Genomic DNA, 22,303 nt, shown 5'->3' on the forward strand with positions numbered 1-22,303 from the left:
CTTCTATAAAAGCATAAAAAGAGTTTACTCACGAGAAATCATCTGTTCACAATTGGATCCCAGACGGCAGACTTAAACTTAGTAAAAGTTACATTTACTCAGAGCACTGTTCCATAAGGAAAAACAGTTCCTTAGCAATGCGGGTTCTTTGAGAGCGTCATCCAAAAGAGAGGAAGATGGAGTCTGGTCCCTGTGGTTTTGTGTTAACCTGCCCAGGTGAGACCACACCCATCTCCAGTTACACAGAGGAAGTCCCTCCCAGCCCAGGAGAAAGAGCAAGTTCCGACTGGCTGGCCTAGAGTTCCCCTTCTATGTCCACTCTAGCAATGTTGTGTTTGACTGCTCCTGTGCTTTACGTCCCACACCAGCAGCCCCCAGCAAAAAGGGGTCCATGGTGGGGATTCCTGTCCTTCCGAATGACAGCTTTGTCACCGGTATTACAAATGAAAATCAGCACCCAAACCATTCACTTTGACTTTAAGCAGGAGCAAATGCAAGGACTCTGCTTCCCTGGAGACCCCTGCCCTAGTACATGTCATCAGAGAGCTTTAAAATGTGAGGGTGCAGCCCAGCACGGCTCTTTTCATTTTCCCTGCGACTTAGAATTCAGTGGCCGCTCTCTCGCTCTCTCCTCAAATCCCAGTCGGAGGCCTATTTAGAATACTGATAGCTGAGCTGACCCATATAAGGGCCAGAACTCTGTCTGAAACGCTGGCCTTTTTCAGAGGCAAAGGCAGGAAGAGCTGATAGCAAAGGGAGGCGATTATCTCTGTGCGTGGCTCCGCTTTGTTATCTGGCAGAGCTCCCGTGATGTTTCAGCACTCGCGCAGAAAGCGGAAATTCAGCAGGTGAAGCTGTTCCCCTGTCAGGTCACCTGTTGGATTCCTAACCGTCAGGTTGCTGTAGAATCAGCAGATGGCCAGAATTAAAGAAACAAATGGTCTGGCCTGCTCTTGCACTTTTGTCAGAGCTAAATCTTAAACTGCTGCGGACCAAAGGAATTGATACAGGGGCCTGCACAAGAGCTGGCATGCCATAAAACATGCCATAAAATGCAGGTGGGAATTGCAGCAGAGTAAGTTAAAGGTACCCCTGACCGTTAGGTCCAGTCATAGACAACTCTGGGGTTGCGGCGCTCATCTCGCTCTATAGGCCGAGGGAGCTGGTGTTTGTCCGCAGACAGCTTCCGGGTCATGTGGCCAGCATGACTAAGCCACTTCTGGCGAACCAGAGCAGCGCACGGAAACGCCGTTTACCTTCCCGCTAGAGTGGTACCTATTTATCTACTTGCACTTTGACGTGCTTTCAAACTGCTCGGTGGGCAGGAGCTGGGACCGAACAACGGGAGCTCACCCCGTCGTGGGGATTTGAACCAATCGGCAAGCCCTAGGCTCTGTGGTTTGCAAAAGTTTGCCTTTGAAGGGGAGCCATTTCTAGGGACCTTAAGAAAGCAGGAGAAGGGCAGGCGCTGAAGCAGAGCCAGCAGAAACGTACATATTAGGGCTGTGCACCTATTCCAGCTGAATGCCAGATCCTGAGCTGAATCGGGCCAACTGAGGTTGACCTAGGATTTGTCTGCAACCCAAGGTTTGGCCAGAGTTGATGGAGGAGTGATCTGGAGCTGTCAAAGGAGGGGAGGCGGCCCAGCAGAGAGGAGCAGCAGCATGCAAGCTGCCTGCGTGTGTCTCCTCTTCCCTCCCAACTGTTTCATTTCATTAGGGTTTTGAGCCCCAGTTAAAAGATTACGCAAGGCTCTAGATTTGGTTTGCGGCCGCTCCGAAGTGCTGAGTAAGGCTCTGAATTAGATTGGGGGTGGGGGTGGGGGGCATGCACAGCTGTCATGGGCTGGCTGGATGCAGAAGGGGTGGGTGGGAGGCACCAACTGGGGAACCCCTGGGGGGGAGAAGGCTCAGAGCCAGGGGACTGGTGGTGGGACGGCGATGGGTGGCCAGAGGGTGAAGAGGGAGCAGACTTGGGAAGAGTAGACGTCGGAAGCTGAAGGGGCAACAGGGTTTCGTGAGCAGGAAGAAGCTGGGGCAGAGAGCAGTCCAGAAGCAGAGGCAGAAGCAGAGGCTGGATAGAGAAGGGTCAAGAGGCTGCTGAAGAATCCAGGGAGTCTCCCCCTCCTGCTGTGACCAGCTCCCTCCTCCCCTGGTCTCCCAGAACACAGAGAGAAATGAAGAGGGTGGAGCAAAGAGAGACCAAGCGAAGGAGCCTTAGGCTGCTGGGAAAGGAACCAGGGGAGGAGTCTTAGAGAGTGAAAGTGCCTCATTGGGGCAGGACCTACTAGGAAGGGTGGCTGAGACCGCTAGGACTGAGCTGTTCTGTTTATTTGAATAAAGAGCTCACTTTCCTGACTTCGGGTGATTTACTGTATTGTTTCGTCACTGACCACTCCCTGACTTCAGCTCCTGACAACAGCCCTAGTTCGTATGGAACTGCCTGCTCCCATATGTACCTCCATAGGAACCTAGGATGCTGCCTTCTACTGATGAGTCAGACCACTGGTCCATCTACTTTAGCTCAGAATTGCTTGCACTGACTGGCAGGGGCTCTGCGGGGGTTCAGGCAGGGAATCCCTCCCAGGGGGTGCTAGAGATTGAATCTGGTGTTGCTGTACCACTGAGCCATGGCCATACTCCTGTCCTAAAGTCCACGGAGACCTTTCCCCAGGTGCTCCCTCCGTCTGAAGCGCAGGCGGTGGCTATGAGGGAGGGGGGGGGCTTTTTAGCGATGCTACCTGCCCCACTTGTGGAACAGTTTCCCTAGAGCCTGGCACCGACGTTGTTATCGACGCAAGGCAAATACTTCCTTGTTCTCCCGAGCTTTTCAATGCCTTCTGACACTTTAAGAACACCTTTTGAAGATAATTTTAGCACGTTGGAAAGACTGAGTTGAATATTAGTGCCCTCGGTCTTAACAGAAATTTCTTGAGGTGTTTTTTTTGTAATCTTAAAAAACAACAACCCACCTTTAATGAAGTTGTTCAGCACATTCAATCGATCAGGCTCTTGGATTATGGTCATTGCTGCCTATCTCCCTAGGATGATGTGGGATTTCTATATTGAGTTTTCTTGTGGTGTTGTTATACCATGCTTTAAGTTCTCTTTGAAAACTAATGGCTGTATGTTGCCTGGAGAACATAATGTTATCTGAGTGGCATGACCTACACTACCAGCGGCAATATATGCCTCTGAAAATGCCCATGGCTGGGAATGTGCTCAGGTCCTGCTTGCAGGCTTCCCGTGAGTATCTGGTCAGCCACTGCGAGAACAGGATCCTAGACTAGATGGGCCACTGGCCTGATCCAGCGCGCCCCTCTTACGTTCCTATGGCCATGTGTCCTAACTTAGAGAAGACTGTCCTTGATTTGAAGGGCCGTCGCTGGTCCAAGTCCAGTTTCTTTGTTGCACTGTTGGCATCTGTCTGTCTCGAGAGACAATGGAGTGTGCCTCCAGGGGTGGAGTCAAACGGCTGCATGAGCAGCACGGAAGTGACCTCCCTGGGACACAAGCCTGGGCAGTGGGGATGGAGGTCCTGGGCCGCCCAGACAACGGGGTGGGACTCGAAACAATGGATTCAAGTTACAAGGAAGAAGATTCCGATTAAACATCACGAAGAGCTTTCTGACAGTTACAGGTGGGTAGCCGTGTTGGTCTGCCATAGTCGAAACAAAATAGAAAATTCTTTTCAGTAGCACCCATACCAAGAACAAACACAGTTGGTCTCTAAGGTGCTACTGAAAAGAATTTTCTATTTTGTTTCGACTATGGCAGACCAACACGGCTACCCATCTGTAACTGGAACTATGGAAGGCACCACATTGAGCCGCATGAAATGGAAGTCCATCAACCTCACCAAGAAACATTATACCCAAGGGTCTTAGAATTAAGAACCCTCTACAATCCACTTATCCTACTGAATATTCAAAGAATACCCCTCCCCACTCCCTCACTATATTTAAGGATCTGGCGACTTCTGTTTCAGTGTATCTGAAGAAGTGTGCATGCACACGAAAGCTCATACCAAGAACAAACACACTTGGTCTCTAGTAAGGTGCTACTGAAAAGAATTTTCTAGCTTTCTGACAGTTTTAAAAAAGAGAAGATCAGTATTGCAAAGCCCTGTCTAAACAATGTAGCTTTCAAAAGAAAGGGCAGAGAGACCGTTCCTGCCAAATCTCTGCTGGCAGGGAGTCCCAATTTTCCAGGGACAGTCCCAGAACTATGAAAGCCATCCCGGTTTTTGATCTGATCTTGGAATGTCCCTATTGCCCCTAGCAATGCTGCCGCTGCTGAGCTCGAGGAGGAGGAGGCGGCAGCACTTGTCCTGGGCAGCAGTTGCAAGGGAACATCCCGTTGCCTCTCCATGGCCGCCGCTGCCAGACCCCTCTCTTGGGCAGCCTGTAGTGGCTGCTGGAGAACGGGCGAGGAGGAGAAGTTGCTACCATTAAGGCCCTGCCCCCATGTGATACACTGGCTCTGAAGTGCAGGCAGACGATACTGCTGCCGTGGGCAGGAAGAAAGAAGAAGAGTTTGGATTTGATATCCCGCTTTATCACTACCCGAAGGGGTCTCAAAGCGGCTAACATTCTCCTTTCCTTTCCTCCCCCACAACAAACACTCTGTGAGGTGAGTGGGGCTGAGAGACTTCAGAGAAGTGTGACTAGCCCAAGGTCACCCAGCAGCTGCATGTGGAGGAGCGGAGACGCAAACCTGGTTCACCAGATTACGAGTCTACCACTCTTAACCACTACACCACACTGGCAGGAGCAGGGGGGAGTGCAAGGAGTCTTGATTAAAAAAAAAAAAAAAACTTTGCCCCCCCTTCCTAAAATTCACTCATTAGTGTGTTACAGGTAGGTAGCCGTGTTGGTTTACCATAGTCAAAACAAAATAAAATAAAAAATTCCTCCCAGTAGCACCTTAGAGACCAACTAAGTTTGTTCTTGGTATGAGCTTTCGTGTTTTTGTTAGGTAATACAAATACTGCCCCCACTGCCAAAGAAGAAGTGTGCATGCACACGAAAGCCCATACCAAGAACAAACTTAGTTGGTCTCTAAGGTGCTACTGGAAGGAATTTTTTATTTTATTTTGTTTTTTCATTAGTGTGTGTTTCCCTTTTTGTAAATCTACCAAAGAATAAAATACAATCGGGATATATAGGGTTTTCTCAGGACAGCGGAGGGGTTGTGTGCTGTGTCCCGTTGGTGAAGTGGTGGTCACAGTCACCCTTCCTCTCATAGGAAATGCTCTGTGAGGGCAAGAGAACAAAACATGGTAGGGTCAAGGAGGGTCAGTTGAGGTGGCAACGTGAGAAATGTCCCTATTTTCATCTGAGGAATGTTGAGGGGAATGCAGGGCCTTCTGCCCCCAAAGGCGTGGCCCCTTGCAAAGGCCGTTGTATTGAGTCTCAAGGGCGTGGGGAACCACCAGAAGTGCCCCCTCAGTGGATCTCAGGGATGGAGAGTGGAACACAAGGGATCAGGTGGTTCTCACGTTACTGTGAGCCCAAGTTGTTTAGCGCTCTGTGCATTATTAGCACAATTACCTTGGAGCTGGCCCAGTAAGAAAAGACCAGCCAGTGCAGCTCTCTCTGCAGCAGAGTAACACGTTTGCAGCAATCTGCTCCTGTGAGCAGGTCCATCCACTGCTACGTCAAATCAGCCTCTCTCTACATCCGCTGCTTTCTTAAGGTGATCAGCAGAGCTTGCAAGTGCCCAGAGAGCCGGCTGGATGCCGATCATCCAGTTCAGTCCATACGGTTCCTTTATTTTTCTATTAAAGATGAGCCGAAGAAAGGAAGGGAACGGGGGGGGGGGGGATTGTGGTTTGTTGATACGCAGGTTGAAAGCGGGGCTGGGACTAAGCTGGCGTTACACCCCTGGTTTATTCTTTCCCCCTCAATCCAAAGCACCCGTTTGTTTGTTCTTTAATCATACTGAGAGATTGGATTTGATAAGGTCATATGTTCGCCTCAGACTCCACATGGTAGCAATTTAAGGTTTGGTTCAGGAGGCCAGATGGAGTCAAAAGCTTTTCAGAACTCAATGGAGCAAGGAACAATAGCCGAAATCTGTGCTTCCTCTTTTGCATTCCCTCCCACCCCCCACCTTTTTGGTATGTGGGGATAAATGCCTTTAATGAATACGAAAATGCGGTTGGTGGTTTGCTGTTTCTTTGTCTGGAAACGAAACCCACTTGAATGCCTGTTAATTACACAGCAATTTTCTTTGTTGAGGAGACTGCTGAGCGGTTTGCCTTCATTAAGGGCTAACATAATTATCAGATGCTGGGGACAAACAGCAGGGGACAGCCATCTCCATCATACCCTATTTTTGAACTTCCCAGGGGCTTTTGGCTGCCCACTGCTGGGTACTAAGTGCTAAGACTAGATGGGCCTGTAATCTGATCCAGCGCAGCAGTTCTTAAATTCATAATGCTGCGACTTTGGGAGACGGTACAGTATATTTTACTCTGCTAAATTTCTAGGTTACGCCAACTCTGGGGCTTCTAACAGGACCAAAGCCACTCAGTTAAAAAAGAAAAGTTCACGCGGCGGCATCGTTAAACTATGGAACTCACTCCCACTGGAGGCAATGGTGGCTACTACCACCTTGGATGCGTTTAAAAGCGGATTGGACAAATTCTTAGAAGAAAGGCAGGATTAGGACAGTAATAAATTCGGCTCTGTTTTGCTCAGAGTAAACCCCTTGTCCATTCCTTTTAATAGGCCTGCTAATCTGAACAGGCATGAGACTGGCATGAGTTTGGCCAAACTGCGGGAGGCAGTGGATGATAGGGGTGCCTGGCGTGCTCTGGTCCATAGGGTCACGAAGAGTCGGACACGACTGAACGACTGAACAACAACAATCTGAATGCTGCTTAATAACAATAACAAATATTCTTTATATACTGACTGAAAACTGCTAGGCCCTGGGTCTGAACATTTTGGGGATTCATAGGGCAGAGTCATTCCAGGGCCCAAAAATGCTTCACTGGGAATTTGCTACCTGCTGTTAAAGTTGCTCACACCACAGGGCAGTTGCCCACAGATCCTGGCAGATCTAGAGCAGGGGTCGGCAAGGTTTACCTCGCCTGGGCCGGTGCACTCCAGCGGAGATCCCTCCGCGGGCTGGATCATGCACCCGCCCACAATTTCCAGCATCTGTGCCTGTGCAGATGCGATTTCCGGTGTCTGCGCAGACCCAATTTCCGGTGCCAAGGAAGCGAGTTGCAGTGCTGCGCCAGTTTAGCACAGCGTGCGGGGACTCGCTGAGTGGGCGGCTCGGTTCGGGGGCCCATGGGCCTTAGGTTGCCGACCCCTGATCTAGAGAGATTCCCCACTGGCACTATATTTTTAAGGCAGCATCATACCACTTTAAACAGCCATGGCTGTTTAAAGTTGTATGGATCCTAGGAACTGCAGTTTGTTAAGGGTGCTGAGGGTTGGTAAGAGACCCCTGTTCCCCCGCAGAGCTATAGTTCTCAGAGCGCTGCAACAATCAATCCCTCCTCCCATGGAACTCTGGGAATTGTGTTCCTTCCAGTTCACCCAGTCACCCTTGTTGATGCCTGCTCTTTCCCCCTGTTTCGTTTGAATGGCCTTGGGAGAGCCGTATTCCCATTACTTCTCATGGCCATTTTATGCCCCTTCCTAAGGTCCAACAGATCGCCGAAGAATTGATGCTTTTGAATTATGGTGCTGGAGGAGACTCTTGAGAGTCCCATGGACTGCAAGAAGATCAAACCTATCCATTCTCAAGGAAATCAGCCCTGAGTGCTCACTGGAAGGACAGATCCTGAAGCTGAGGCTCCAGTACTTTGGGCACCTCATGAAAAGAGAAGACTCCCTGGAAAAGACCCTGATGTTGGGAAAGATGGAAGGAACAAGGAGAAGGGGACGACAGAGGATGAGATGGTTCAAAACAAAATTGAAAATTCTTTCTAGTAGCACCTTAGAGACCAACTGAGTTTGTTCCTGGTATGAGCTTTCGTGTGCATGCACACTTCTTCAGATGAGATGGTTGGACAGTGTTCTTGAAGCTACCAACATGAGTCTGACCAAACTGCGGGAGGCAGTGGAAGACAGGAGTGCCTGGCGTGCTCTGGTCCGTGGGGTCACGAAGAGTCGGACATGACTAAACAACTGAACAACAACAAGGTCCGACAGCACACAGTTCCTACTTGGAGCAAGAGCTGAAACCTGAAGTGGTATCCCAAGAACACCATCACCACTAGCTGCAGCCAGCCAGCCCCTTTGCCTTTCGGGACAAACTCACAGGTGCAGAACAGCAACATCTTCGCCTCCTAAAATGATGGTGCTGTTATAGGCACAGCTATCAGGGCCAGTTGAAAAGTTGGCAGCCTCTTGAAGAAGAAAGAAAATCCATACATAAATGCCGCTACTATTGTGAGCATAGGAATAAATCTCCCTGTGAGGTATTGATGGTAATCAGTAGCTCATTGTTTCCCCCCAATCATTCCTTATCCTTCCCATAATGTGCCCACGGAAGAAAGTCAGTTCCCCCAATGGGTGTTTTTCTCAACTACATGGTTACAGTAATTGCTTGATTTGCATTCGCTGCTCAGGTTTTCTCCTGCACTGAGCACACCTGTTTCTTCCCTTTTTGGCTCGGCTCAGCCAAGGCACAAAACCAAACCGGTGGCACATCTTTCCTTAGCAACCTTCCAAGAAAGACCTCCTTCCTGTTTTCATATATATATGTGTGTGTGTGTGTGTGTGTGTGTGTGTGTGTGTGTATGTGTATATATATATATATATATATATATATATATATATATATATATATATATATATATATATATATATACATACATACATACATACATACATAGTGGCATTAGGCCAGCCGAAGGCTTTTGCAACGGCTTCGAGGCAGAACGGTATATTACAATTATATGAGTTGTGCCGGTAGAATGTTCTGTCATGTTGCTGTTGTTGTTGCTACTCGTTTGTAAGCCGCTTTGGGATTCGTTGAATGGAAAGCTGCATAGAAATGCAATCCATCAAGTGTAGGGGATGACACAAGACGCCTCTAGACTGTCACCGTTTTCTGCAGGAGGGATATGAGCGCTGGCTCACCGGTTTGTGCATTTGCAGTGGGTTCGAGGGCTCCGTTGCCCCGGAGCAACAAATCCACTTCTTTCTCCCTTTCCCTTCTTTTTAAAGCTGCGACAGACTCTTTGTGGTTTGGACAGTGACAGGGGAAGTGCATTAAAAAGCGTGGGATGAATGAATGATTAACGGAAAGACGGTTTAAACACCCCGCAAGCAAATCAGGACGCACGCTTATTGTCGCTTAACCACCCTATAAACAAATCAGAATAAATGCCGAATAAAGACTAGGTATAAACCAACCTCCCTGTAAGCTTTGTGCAGGCAAACCCAAAGAACAAGAATCGGGAGATTCATGCATGCACGAACTGGCACATCATCTCTCCGCAGTCCACGCATTCTGTCACGCTGAATCCTTGGAACATACTTTGCCCCACTCTGTTCATTAACTTGCATCGTTCCAGTCATTCCACATAGAATCACAGCATTGTTGACTCGGAGGGGACCCCTGAGGGTCATCTAGTCCAACCCCCTGGAAGGCAGGAATCAAAAACCAAAGAAACCCTGGCAGATAGCCGTCCAGCCTCTGTTTAAAAACCTCCAAGGAAGGAGAGTCCATCACCTTCCGAGGGAGTCCGTTCCACTGTCAGAACGGCTCCTGCTGTCAGAAAGTCCTTCCTAATATTCAGTCAGGTTATACTTTCCTGTAACTTGAATCCATTGGTTTTGGGTCCTACCCCACTGGAGCAGCCAAAAACAAGCTTGCTCCACCGTCCATTTGACAGCCCTTCAGATATTTGAAAACAACAACAACAACAACAATAATAATATATTTATACCCCGCCCATCTGGCCGGGTTTCCCCAGCCACTCCCCAGCCATAATATCACCTCTCAGTCTTCTCCAAGGCAAACATACTCAGCAAACTCAACCGTTCCTCATAAGGCTTGGTTTCCAGAGCCTTGATCATCTTGGTCACCCTCCTCTGCACACATTCCAGCTTGTCAAGATCCTCCTTAAACTGTGGTGCCCAGAACTGGGCACACCGATTGCTGCTGAGCCATTGTCAATCTGCCTGCCAAGACTTCATGCTTCAGCCATTTGCAGAAAACAGCTCCCATTCTCTCCCTCAAGTAGATAGATAAGCTCAACAGAAGCTGCTTTTAGGAATCTGGGACTTGAGTTACTAAACGTTGTCCAGTAACACAGGTCCCATTGGCATAAGAAAAATAGGCTCCAGTATCTTAAAGAAACAACCTCCCTTATAATACCATGGAAGGGACCCTGAGGATCATCTAGTCCAACCCCGGGCAATGCAGGAATATGCACCTCTCCCATACAGGGATTGAACCTGCAAGCTTGGCATTGTCACCACGGTGCTCTAACCAGCTGAGCTATGTCCCTTCCAGCTCTGCATTTCTACGATTCCATTCTATGTTCTCATTTCTTCCTAACCAGAACCTACCTAGGAGGGGGGAGGGTTATAATTAGCCTTTCTTATATACGTGATTGGCTCCTGCCAAGGGAGAAGAAATGGCCAATGCTTCCCAATGAGAAGGCTTAGAGAGGAATTTGTATTCACACACCATTTTTTGAAGACATCATGAGAGCAGGTATCTCCAGGGGGTCCCCACGCCTAGCTGGATGATTCACCAGCCATATCAGCCTAAAAACCCTCGGAAGCCATCTCCGTAGATCGGCTTCTTCTATTATAATTTATCCCCTCACTATCTTAATAAGGGTATCTGCAGACAGATTATATTTTCCGGGCAGGATTTTAGCAGCTATTGGAACTTTAGGTTTGCATAATCAAAGCAGATTCAAGTGATCTGCCTGCCTAGCACAACAAATCCACTTTAAAACACAAACACAAAAAATTTGGTGAGTCTGTGGGGGTGGGGTTCTTGAATATTGATTGTTGCTTCTTGCATGAATATGTGAAAACAATTAAATATTGGGGGCGGTGGACCAGATATTATGTGGTTTGGAAAGTGATGGGGAAATGAAGTGAGAAATGTGGGGTGAACGGACGGTTGGTTAGAGCATTGTGCTGGTAACGCCGAGGTTGCAGGTTCGATCCCCGCGTGGGACAGCTGCATATTCCTGCATTGCAGGGGGTTGGACTAGATGATCCTCGGGACCCCTTCCAACTCTACAATTCTATGATTATATGGCATGTAAACACCCTGTAAGCTAATCAGAAGAGATGCTCGGTAAATGCCAAATATAGCCTAGCCAACCCATAAGCTCTCTGCATGCAGATCAGGATGAATGCTGAATAAAGGGGTCATTTGGCAGAACCTTAGGTAAAGGTAAAGGGACCCCTGACCATTAAAGCCAGTCGCATATAACTCTGGGGTTGCGGCACTCATCTCGCGTTACTGGCCGAGGGAGCCGGCGTACAGCTTCCGGGTCATGTCGCCGGCATGACTAAGCCGCTTCTGGCAAACCAGAGCAGCGCATGGAAACGCTGTTTACCTTCCTTCCGGAGTGGTACCTATTTATCTACTTGCACTTTGACCTGATTTCAAACTGCTAGGTTGGCAGGAGCAGCGCTCATCTCCCTTTATTGGCTGAGGGAGCTGGCCTACAGCTTCTGGGTCATGTGGCCAGCATGACTAAGCCGCTTCTGGCGAACCAGAGCAGCGCACGGAAATGCCGTTTACCTTCCCGCCGGAGCGGTACCTATTTATCTACTTGCACTTTGACGTGCTTTCAAACTGCTTGGTTGGCAGGAGCTAGGACCAAGAAACAGGAGCTCACCCCTTCACAGGGATTCGAACCGCCGACCTTCTGATCAGCAAGCCCTAGGCTCTGTGGTTTAACCCACAGCGCCAGCCACGTCCTTAGAAAGGGCTCTTAGATTAGCTTTATTATATTAAGAGCATCACCTTTGTGCCTGGTGATTAATTGCAGCTCTGTTTTATGCCTATCTGATAACAATATCATTTTTAAAACACACACACACAGCCTTTCATGGTGAGCCTTCCCGGTTGCCTGCTCTTCCCCCTCCACCCCCGCAGTTCGTTGTCAGCCTCTGGCCTCTTTCTTTTTCTTGCAGAGTTATGCATCTTCAAACCCTCCTGGACGAGCGCTGTGCAGAGTCGGCGTTAGGGAGCTCAAAGCAGACCATGTCAAATTCTCCCCTTTTATTCTCACTTCAACCGCATGCGGTGTAAGGAAAGCCGGAGCACACTTTTTATTCCTGAATCAAAACCGGAGGCACCGTTTCCTCCTCCTTTTGAAAAAGGGTTGCTTTTTAACCTAAAGGAAGAGCAGCCCTAGTTTTTCTTCGTGGGGCACCATGGAATGCAGAACTTCAGACATAGCCAATGCTCATTGACTAACAATTTGCTGGGGAGCAACTGCAGGGCAAGGCTGTTCGGCTTCGTGCCCTGCTTGCGGGCTTCCCAGAAGCATCTCACTTGTCTCTATTGGAAGCAGGATGCTATGCTAAGGTAACTTTCTGTTCTGACCCAGCAGGTATCCTCTTACATTGTGTGAGGATTTTTATCCCGTTCTTCGATTTTTCTTTTTTTTTAAAAAAAGAAAAGGTTCCCAGAGTTGCTTATTTTTGAGCCTAAAAAGAGGTTCCTGGGGTGGCTTACAAGTCAATAAAAACAACGCAGTTCCTCCCCACTATGCTTGCAATCTACAAAGGCACGGCATCAGAGGAAAATCGAATTGGGAGGGAGGAGGAAATAAGAAAAACCACATACCTGTTCTTTCGCTAAGCATTTTCCTAATGGCCAGCTGAGATGGAAACAGCTCTCTCTTTTGAGTGGGTGCCTCAACTTGGAAGAGGTAAGGCCAAGAGTGATGACTAATGCAAAGAACGAACAGGCAGTTTCCTTTATGGGCAGGTAATCGCGCTGTATCTTTGCATCAGAATTACTCACTGTCAGATGAGGTCACTCGCTTTGAGTAGGGGCTACGCGGTCTTGCAGGGAGGAGCCTTGATTTAGTTACCCGCGGCATGTGAGCAGCAGGCAAATGGCTGCTTGTTGCTGAGCGAGAGCAATTGTGCCATCGAGGTCACCCAGGTTACAGACTGAGAGAGCCGAGGGGGACCCATGGAGGTCATCCAGCCTGACCCCCTCACTCGACGCTGGATCAACATTTCCAGATGATGCAATTACAGCACACGCAAGAGATGGCCACCGTCCTTCTGCTGAAATACCTGCGGCAAAGGAGGGCCCACCACCTCCCAAGACAGCCTGTTGCATTGTCCCATGGTCAAACAAACCCTACCATGGGCATAGCCAGGATTTTTGTTAGAGGGGGGTGGCCTTTTGTTTGGGGGGCAGAACCTCAGTTTGCTATGTATTATTTTTTATTATTGGTTTGGGGGACAGCTGCCCCCCCCCGGCTGCACCCATGTTGGGAAGTTTCTTTTTGCATTTAGTTGAAATGCAATTTAGTTTCTAGTCCTTCCCTCTGGGGCAACAGAAAACAGCTCTGCTTCATCTTCTGTAACGACAGCCCTTCAGATTTTTGAAGGTAATGCCTGCTAATTAAACAGTCATGGCTTTCCCCACAGCTTCCTGGGAGCTGCATTTTGTTAAGGGTCCCTCTCCAATTCCCCTCAAAGAGCTACATTTCCCAGAGTTCCCTGGGAAGTAGGACTGACCATTAAATTTCTCTGAGAACTGTGGCTCTGCGAGGGTCTCCTAGCAACTCTCAGCAGCTTTAACAAACTACCCAGGAAGCCACGAACTGTTCAAAGTCCCATAATATCGCTTTCCCTTAATCTCTCATCCAAGCTAAACATCCAAGCTCTTTCGAACATTCCTCTAGGCTAGCGTGACCCAAGTTGGGACATCCCTAAGTATGTGATTTGAATCCAGGTCTCCCTGGTCTGAATAATAATAATAATAATAATAATAATAATAATAATAATAATTTATTATTTATACCCCGCCCATCTGGCGGGGCTTCCCCAGCCACTTTGGGCGGCTTCCAACAAAATATTAAAATACAATAATCCATCAAATATTAAAAGCTTCCCTAAGAAAGGTTGCCTTCAGATGCCTTCTAAACATCTGGTAGTAGTTGTTCTCTTTGACATCTGGTGGAACGGCATTCCACAGGGCGGGTGCCACTACCAAGAAGGCCCTCTGCCTGGTTCCCTGTAACTTGGCTTCTCGCAGTGAGGGAACCAACAGAAGGCCCTCGGCGCCGGATAGCTGTCAACCTTTCCCTTTTTTTGCGGGAAATTCCCTTATTATGGCATTGGGAAATTGGGAAACAGCAGGGAGGGTTGACAGCTATGTATATAGCAGTGGGGAACAGCAGGGAGCTATGCCGGCTGGACCTCAGTGTCCGGGTAGATTGATGTGGGTGGAGATGCTCCTTCAGATATACTGGTCCGAGGATGAATGTTCCACCCTCTCTGCTACCCCGCACTCGTGATCTCGTGACCTACCCACTTTCTCCCTTTTCCCTAGAAATGCAGTGCAAATGCACTCCCTGTTGCCTCTCCCTCCCTCTGCATGGAGCATATAGAATAATTTTTTATATTTAGGGGCGTATGCAGATGGCCATTTACGAAGTAGCAACTTGTGGGCATAAATCCATACGGGGAGCCACCATCTGCCTGGAGCATCCGCCCATGCGCTGAGGAGAGCTGTACCGGCTCCTCTGCTTCCCTGGATTCCCTAATTGGTTGCGGAAGTGCGATAAAAACCCTCTCCAGGTGGGCCAGCGCTATGGATGATCAGCACCCCAGGTGGCTGCCTGCTCACTGAGGAGTAGTTATCAACTTGGGAAATGGCTCTCTGTATTCCCTCTGTGCTGATGCAGTTTGGTAACCTTTAGAGAGTATCTATGTAAAACAACTCTGATCGCATATGGCAGAACTCCTTCACCCGAAGATTTCCTTTGCCATGTAAAGATGTTTGTAGCGTACTTGAATTGGCTCCCAAACTTTTATTCCAACGGGCCACTTGAAAATTGCTTAGGGTCTTGGATGGCCACTTAATGATGTTTCTGCTTGTTGTAGCAGTTGCAATGTGTTGTGCTAGATGCTGCGTTCTTTTTAATTGTATTTTAAATGCTTCTTTTATTTCTAGCATGCTGGGCAGCATTGAACTAAGCAAACACATAGTGGAACAACTTCCGCTCGGGCAGCTGGACTCCCCCAATCTCTCCTCCTTTCACGTGTGGCCTGTGCCATCCACAGATCTGCTCTGGAGGGTTTGGGGAACCCCCCCCTCCAGGACAGATTTAGAGGGGGACCCATTTTTAAAGTTGTGTTATGGAATTGTAGAGTTGGAAGGGACCCCATGGGTCATCCAGTCCAGCCCCCTGCAATGCAGGAATCTCAGCTAAAGCATCTATGACAGACGGCCATCCAACCTCGGCTTAAAAAACTCCAAAGAAGGAAGTTATTATTTTCATTCCATATGATTCCATAGGGTGGCATATATGGATGAAAATATGTGCTTTCTATTCTCACAACAGCCTTGTGGAGTTTGTTGTTGTTGTTGTTTAGTCATTTAGTCATGTCCGACTCTTCGTGACCCCGTGGACCAGAGCACGCCAGGCACTCCTGTCTTCCACTGCCTCCCGCAGTTTGGTCAGACTCATGTTGGTAGCTTCGAGAACACTGTCCACCCATCTCGTCCTCTGTCATCCCCTTCTCCTTGTGCCCTCCATCTTTCCCAACATCAGGGTCTTTTCCGGGGAGTCTTCTCTTCTCATGAGGTGGCCAAAGTATTGGAGCCTCAGCTTCAGGATCTGTCCTTCCAGTGAGCACTCGGGGCTGATTTCCTTCAGAATGGATAAGAATGGAGTTAAGTAGGGTCAAAAAATGATAGGCTCCAGGTCACCCAAAAAGCTTTGTGGCTGAATGGAGATTTGAACTCAGGCCTCCAAGATCCTAAGCAGTACACCACACAGACTCTCATGATGCAGGCTGCTTATAAGCCAGTGTTGATCACGGTTTAAAATAAAATAAAATAGAATTGATCCCTTCTTCTTTTCCCCCTCCTCTACCTTGCCTTCCCCCCTTCCCTCCCCCTCTTCTTCTTCCTCTCCCCACCCAGGCTGCAAACTCATCTTCCCTCCATGGGATGGCGGCATCCGCTACCGAGGCTTGACTCGCGAACAGGTGAAGACTGCCCGCTTCCTGCCCTTCGACTACGAGATCGAATACGTGTGCCGGCCCGAGCGTGAGATCGTGGGGCCCAAAGTGCGGAAGTGCCTGTCCAACGGTACCTGGACGGACAGCGATGTCGAGAGCCGCTGCTGTGAGTCCCATGTGGCAGAGGGGGGAAGAGATATTATTGCCATGCCCGTCTTTCCGCTTGCCCCCAGAGCCAGGGCAGGTTGCGGAGAGGGGCTGAACCACTGTCCAGACTTGTCAGTGAGTTGGATGAGGGTCAGTTAAGCTGAATCTGAATCTTGGCAAGTGGGCTAGTAGCTCCTGAGGCTAGGGATTTGCCTGCTCTGGGTGGGATGACACTCCTCCTGTGTCAGGGGCTGGTCTGAATCGGAAGATTGAGGAATGCAATCGCAGGAAGATCAGATCCTAACAGATGAGGAAGGGGAATAGTCACCCACCCCCCCTTCGCTTCCTGCGTCTCCAGAAGCAGAGAGGCAGGCAGACACACAAGCTGCACAGTTGAGAGAGGAGCTGCCCAGCTATGAGATAGTAGCTAAGCAACCAGAAGGGAGGGAGCAGCTGGGCCATACATCGGTCAAGAGTGTGTGGAGGGGAATCCCTTCCCTCCGCCCAAACTCAGAGGTTCAGGCGTGTCAGAGAACAAAGGAAACGAGGGGGACCACGACTTCCGTTTGGCATGCTCCTTGCTGCAGAAATCACAAGGAGGAGTCAGAGTAGGCAACTAATGTCTTTGCAGAGAGTTGCCTGTTTGTGCTTGTAACAGAATGCTGTAATAAAAAGACCATAAATCTACCAAATGCTCATTAATTCTTATTGGTGAGCCACCGGAAGGGAGATGAGAACTCCCATACCTGACATCCTGAAAGCGCAGGTGTGCGGTTGGGGAGCTCTCCTTGATTCAACGGGATCACGTGATGTCCAAATGTAAATAGCTCTAAGTGACTAATAATAATAACAATAATAATAATTTATTATTTATACCCTGCCCACCTGGTTGCTTTTCCCCAGCCACTCTGGGCGGCTTCCAACAAAATATTAAAAATACATTAAAACACCAGTCATTAAAAACTTCCCTAACCAGGACTGCCTTCGGATGTCTTCTAAAAGTCAAATAGCTGTTTTTCTCTTTGACATCTGGTGGGAGGGTGTTCCACAGGGTGGGCGCCACTACCTAGAAGGCCCTTTGCCTGGTTCCCTGTAACCTTGCTTCTTGTAGTCAGGGAACTGCCAGAAGGCCCTCAGCGCTGGACCTCAGTGTCCTGGTTGAACGGTGAAGGTGGAGACGCTCCTTCAGGTATACTTAAGCTACCAAGCCAAGCTACATACTCCAGTAATCTGGCCGTGCTTCTCAAACGACTGCTTCTTTCTTTTCCCCTGCAGTGCGCACCTGTCCCAAGATGCACCTGAGCCTGGAGAACGGGCAAGTGCATGTCCGGGCGATTGAGCGGGTACCTGTGGAGGGCACCTGGGTGGAGTATCGCTGCAATCCTGGCTTCCACCTGGTGGGCAGCCCCCGTAGCAACTGCACCAAGGTGGGCCGCTGGAGTTCCTCCAAGCCTGTCTGCGAATGTAAGTCACAAAGCAGGACAGCGGGTGGAGTGGTGGGATCCGGGCATATGGATGGGTGTCCTGGGCGGGGGGGGGGGGGGAATGACGACAATTGCACACACCCCCAATGATTAAACCATAACCCCTAGATTCTCAGATTTTTAACAGTCAAATTCTAGCATTTGTGGAACCTGGAATGTGCAACAAAAAAAGTACAGGCACTATTATTCTGTCTTTTTGGGGGGTGAGAATCTGCCCCGCTGCTCCCCTTTCAGTATTTTACTTTACTTTCACAACCAGCACCCCCGGGGAAAATTCCTGTGGACACCCATAACTATATTTGGAACAGAAAGTTCTCACCCAGAAAAAAGTGTGTGGATCTGTGACTTTTGCAGAAGTTTCCAGGAATTTTTTTTAATATATAGTTATCATGGGTTTAGAATTAACACCACAACAGCTATATTTGATACTTTTTTTGTACATGATGCACTCTGGCTCTTGGTTCCTCTTCTCTGCTGAGAGTGTAAGGAATGAAATGGTATTTCTATGGGGGTGGGGAACAGTCTGGAATATACAGTAAGGCACTTGCTTGGGAATTTCAAGAAAACTAGAAACCAGTGCAGCTTTTATATTGGTGATTAAAATCAGTGCAGGTTTGATAGGGTCAGGCTGCCACCTTGATTAAAAATAGTGACCAATTGTATCTAAACATAGACAAGAGCCTGCTCCTGGATCTCAGGAATCATCATGCAATATTTGGTTATGGTGTCTTAAGAAATGTGCAGATGCATGCCAAACAAGCAAGCAACTTTCCAAAATATATAGGAGTTGAGTTGCAAGAATGAAGTTATGAGAAAGGCTTTGGGATGGAAAGAACTGGGGGCGGGGTTCAGGAAAGCCTCTAGTCCCCTGGATTGTGCTAACAAACCGGTGGCCACACAATAGATGGCTGGCGTAAATTTGTACCATTGACAGAGGCTGAAAGTGCATAGCAGGGATGGGAAACTTGTGAGCACCCACATATTGTTGGACTCCATTTCCCATCCATCCCATCCCAGACCAGCAGCACCTGGAGGGTGGCAGTCTCCCCATTCCTAGGGTACAGAATTCACAGTCTCGTATGCCCATCAGGGTCACCCAAGGACCCTGAAGGACTTGAAGAAGGACTCGCCACTTTGGCCCATTATAGCCATTCTCCTGGCATCTCTGTCCTGGCAGAGGCATAGTAGGGCTTTTGCCGAGGTCCCTTATTACGAGATTCCTTATATCTTGCCCTTCCCGCAAAGTGGAATTCACAGAGGTTTGCATAAGAGCCCGCCGTGTGGTTAGTTTAAAAGAGGCAATATAAAATTGCAAGGGAATCAAATGTCATCAAGTAAAACATTAGTTATGGCGGTAAACATCTCAAAAATAACAAATTAAAAAGAGCAATCAATTACAGGCCTTCTGGAACAGCCATGTCTTGGGCAGACTCTAAAAAGGACGAAGTGTCGGGCCCTGATACGTTTTTCCAATAGGTACTTGCTTGAACCTCACAGGGGAAGTGGGTTGTACCCAGTGAAGTTAAGTCATGACAAGCAAGGCCATTTCAAGCAGCTAAAGTTCAGTCTAGGTAGGCAAAACCAAGTCACCCCCAAACAGGCTGAATCGAGGCAGGCCAAGTCTGGTCAGAAACTCTCTTAGACCAGGCTTCCTCAAACTCGGCCCTCCAGATGTTTTTGGCCTACAGCTCCCATGATCCCTAGCTAGCAGGACCAGTGGTCAGGGATGAATTGTAGTCTCAAAACATCTGGAGGGCCGAGTTTGAGGAAGCCTGCTCTTAGAGAGAAAGCAGAGAAAATCAGGACCTTGGACAGCTCCCAGCATCACTGGAGCTCTTTTGTACCAAGCTGGGAGTTGAAACCAACTGAACGCATAGTGCACTTTCCACAGAGGAAGTTGCCTTATACTGGCCCTCGCCTGACTTTTCAGTCTTTGACTTCTGCAGAATGGGGCGGGGGGGGGTGAGTGGGTGGGAGAGCCAGCTATGGACTCTGAGAGTGGTGGTGGGGCTGTGTTATCTGGCCAGGAGGCTCCTGGAAATTGTACTGATGGTTCTCCCCCATTGAGGAAGCAGCCTGAATCTCATGGTCTTGAGTATTCTGCTGCACACTGCAAGGGCCCAGGGTCTGGGGTCATGACATCTATGGAGTGGGGCTGATACCAAAAAGACCCTGCTCCTGTTGGCTGCTGACTGCGTTTCATATGAAGTGGTGCTTGGAGCAAGGCCTCAGATGTTGAACAGAGCATGTGGGGGGAGGACCATATGGAAGAAGATTGTCCTTAACACACCAGAACCAAAACAGCTTCCAAAAATAAGCAGGAACTTCACTCTCAGCCTTAATAATAGAAGTTCACACTTTGGGATTGCAACTGGGACATGTCTGAGTGATCCACTAAAGTAGATTTATATAGCAATTAAATCAATTAAGGTTTATGATCCTAGGTATTTTTAAGTGTGCTGACAGGACGATAAGGTTTCCCTCAATTCTGCGTCATTTAATCTGTCCTTAACAAACTTAATTAAAATTTCTATTAAAAATCAGTGGTGGTTCAGGCACTCTCCCAGGCCAGCTTACCCAGAATGCCTTGCTCTGACAAAGGACCTCTTCCTCAAAGGGAAGCATGGGGTGGATGCTCTGCATCTCCCCACAAGAACTGGGTGTGTGGGCTGGCCAGCAAAAAAAAGCTCATGGAGGCCCCTGGGGTGCAAATTTGCCACGCCCATTGCCTGAGGCAGTTGCCTCAGTTTGCCTAATATTGGGGCCAGACCTCTCTTTTGGGTCTGATTGTTTTTTCTACCTTGCTCCCTTCCACAGTGTCGCGCCCTCATATACCTGGATCAGGTGAGTTGTGTTCTGACTGCCCTTCACCCTTGCTCTCCCACATCTACAAAGATGTCTCACCTTCACCCTTCCGCTTTGCCCAATCTTGGCCTTGGCTTGTATGGGGTTTCCTTGTGACAAACGGGTGCCTTCGCTTCTTGCAGCTGACCCTAAGGGACCCGACAGTAGACAGAGCTTTGACGCCCCTCCCTGCCCCATTGGGATCCTGAACCCGGTAGTGAGACTCAGTCTGCAAAGCTGTACACACGCCTGCCTGGCAGCAAGTCCCGCTGAACTCAGCAGACCTTACATTTGAGTAGACGTCTAGAGGAGGGCCCCGCCACCCTCTCATCTGCCAGCATGTAGAAAGGAAGGTGCGTTAGCATCTCGAGGGGGGAACATACAGATTCCACACCCCTCCCTAATCCCAGGCTGACCTACATCCCCTGGCTGGAATGACATGCAGCTCAGAGCTCTTCTTGGACCAAGCTAAAGTATCGGGTTGGTAACGTGGCAGAGATAACAAGCAAGGAGAAGGAATAGGCAAGCGGTTGCTTTAGGGAGAAGATGGTAGTTAAAAACACCGGCTCAGTCTTGTGTCCCTTTTGCTAGGGCAGAGAAGGGATTCGCCAGATGTTGCTAGACTACAGCTCCCATCATTCCTGACCACTGGCCATGCTTGCTGAGGCTGGTGGGAGTTGAAGTCCAACAATAACTAGAGAGTCACATGTTCCCCATCTCTACACCAGGGCTAAGGCTGGCCACAAGTGCTGTTGCTGTGGTCAAAGTTCACAGAGGAAAGGAGGCCCCAATGGGAGGATTTGTATACGACCGATTTGTCTGCCTTTAAAAATGAACCCACCACATCCAAATCAATCTGCTTAAATACTTTCTCTTACCAGTAAAATTGTAAGTGTTAAAAGCTTTTTGTGGGCGATTCCACTAAAGGCTGCGAGCGGAGGGTGTGCATTTTCAGTGCTCCTCCATGTTGGCAGGGCAAAGCATTCCTTGTATATACAAATACTGTAGATCAAGGAGAAGTCTCGGTGGAAACCTTCCTCCTGATAGGCTAGATTTTCACATGCAGGGAGGTTGAGATGTGTGTGTGTGAGGGAGGGAGGGAGAGAAAGGGGAAGAGGCAGTATTCAAATATACTGATACGTCACACACACACTGAAATGATACGTTTCAGGGAACTCTCCCCACTTTACTCCTTGAGTGCAAAAACAAGCCTTTGCAATTTAATAAATGAAAACTACCACCCCAAAGGGAAGGCTCTGCATAAGATTGCAGTGGCAGGTGCCATTCCTTTCACCGTAACTAGCTACAAAGAAGAGAGGATTTTGGCATGCACACCTGCACTTTAACAGTCATGGCTTCTCCCCCAAAGAATCCTGGGAACTGTAGTTTTTTTAAAGGTGCCGAGAGTTGTTAGGAAACCCCTGTTCCCCTCACAGAGCTGCAATCCCGAGTTCTGCAGGGAAGAGGGGCTGGTTGTTAAAGCACTCTGGGAATTGTAGTTCTGTGAGAAGATGAATAGTACATGGAACATGAAAAATTGTGGACATTAACCCCTGAGCACACAAAGAGTGCCTTTCCTTCGCAGCTGATTGACCTTGGTCAATTCATAGGCATCTTTGCCCTGGCCTGTGATGGTGAAGTTACTTTGTTTTGTGGGGTGCTGAAT

At 48.7% G+C, this 22,303-nt stretch overlaps 1 protein-coding gene across 1 annotated transcript in view; it reads left to right on the plus strand.

The window, feature by feature from the left end:
• The window catches only part of GABBR1 (gamma-aminobutyric acid type B receptor subunit 1), a 108,218-nt gene that overhangs the window by 34,684 nt on the left and 51,231 nt on the right, over positions 1-22,303 (plus strand). The window contains 4 exon segments of the mRNA XM_033141892.1: positions 16,125-16,328; positions 17,585-17,773; positions 18,884-18,977; positions 20,611-20,637. Coding sequence (XP_032997783.1) covers positions 16,125-16,328; positions 17,585-17,773; positions 18,884-18,977; positions 20,611-20,637 — 514 coding nt within the window.

Source organism: Lacerta agilis, chromosome 2 (genome assembly GCF_009819535.1).
Source record: "Lacerta agilis isolate rLacAgi1 chromosome 2, rLacAgi1.pri, whole genome shotgun sequence".
NCBI classification, from domain to species: domain Eukaryota; kingdom Metazoa; phylum Chordata; class Lepidosauria; order Squamata; family Lacertidae; genus Lacerta; species Lacerta agilis.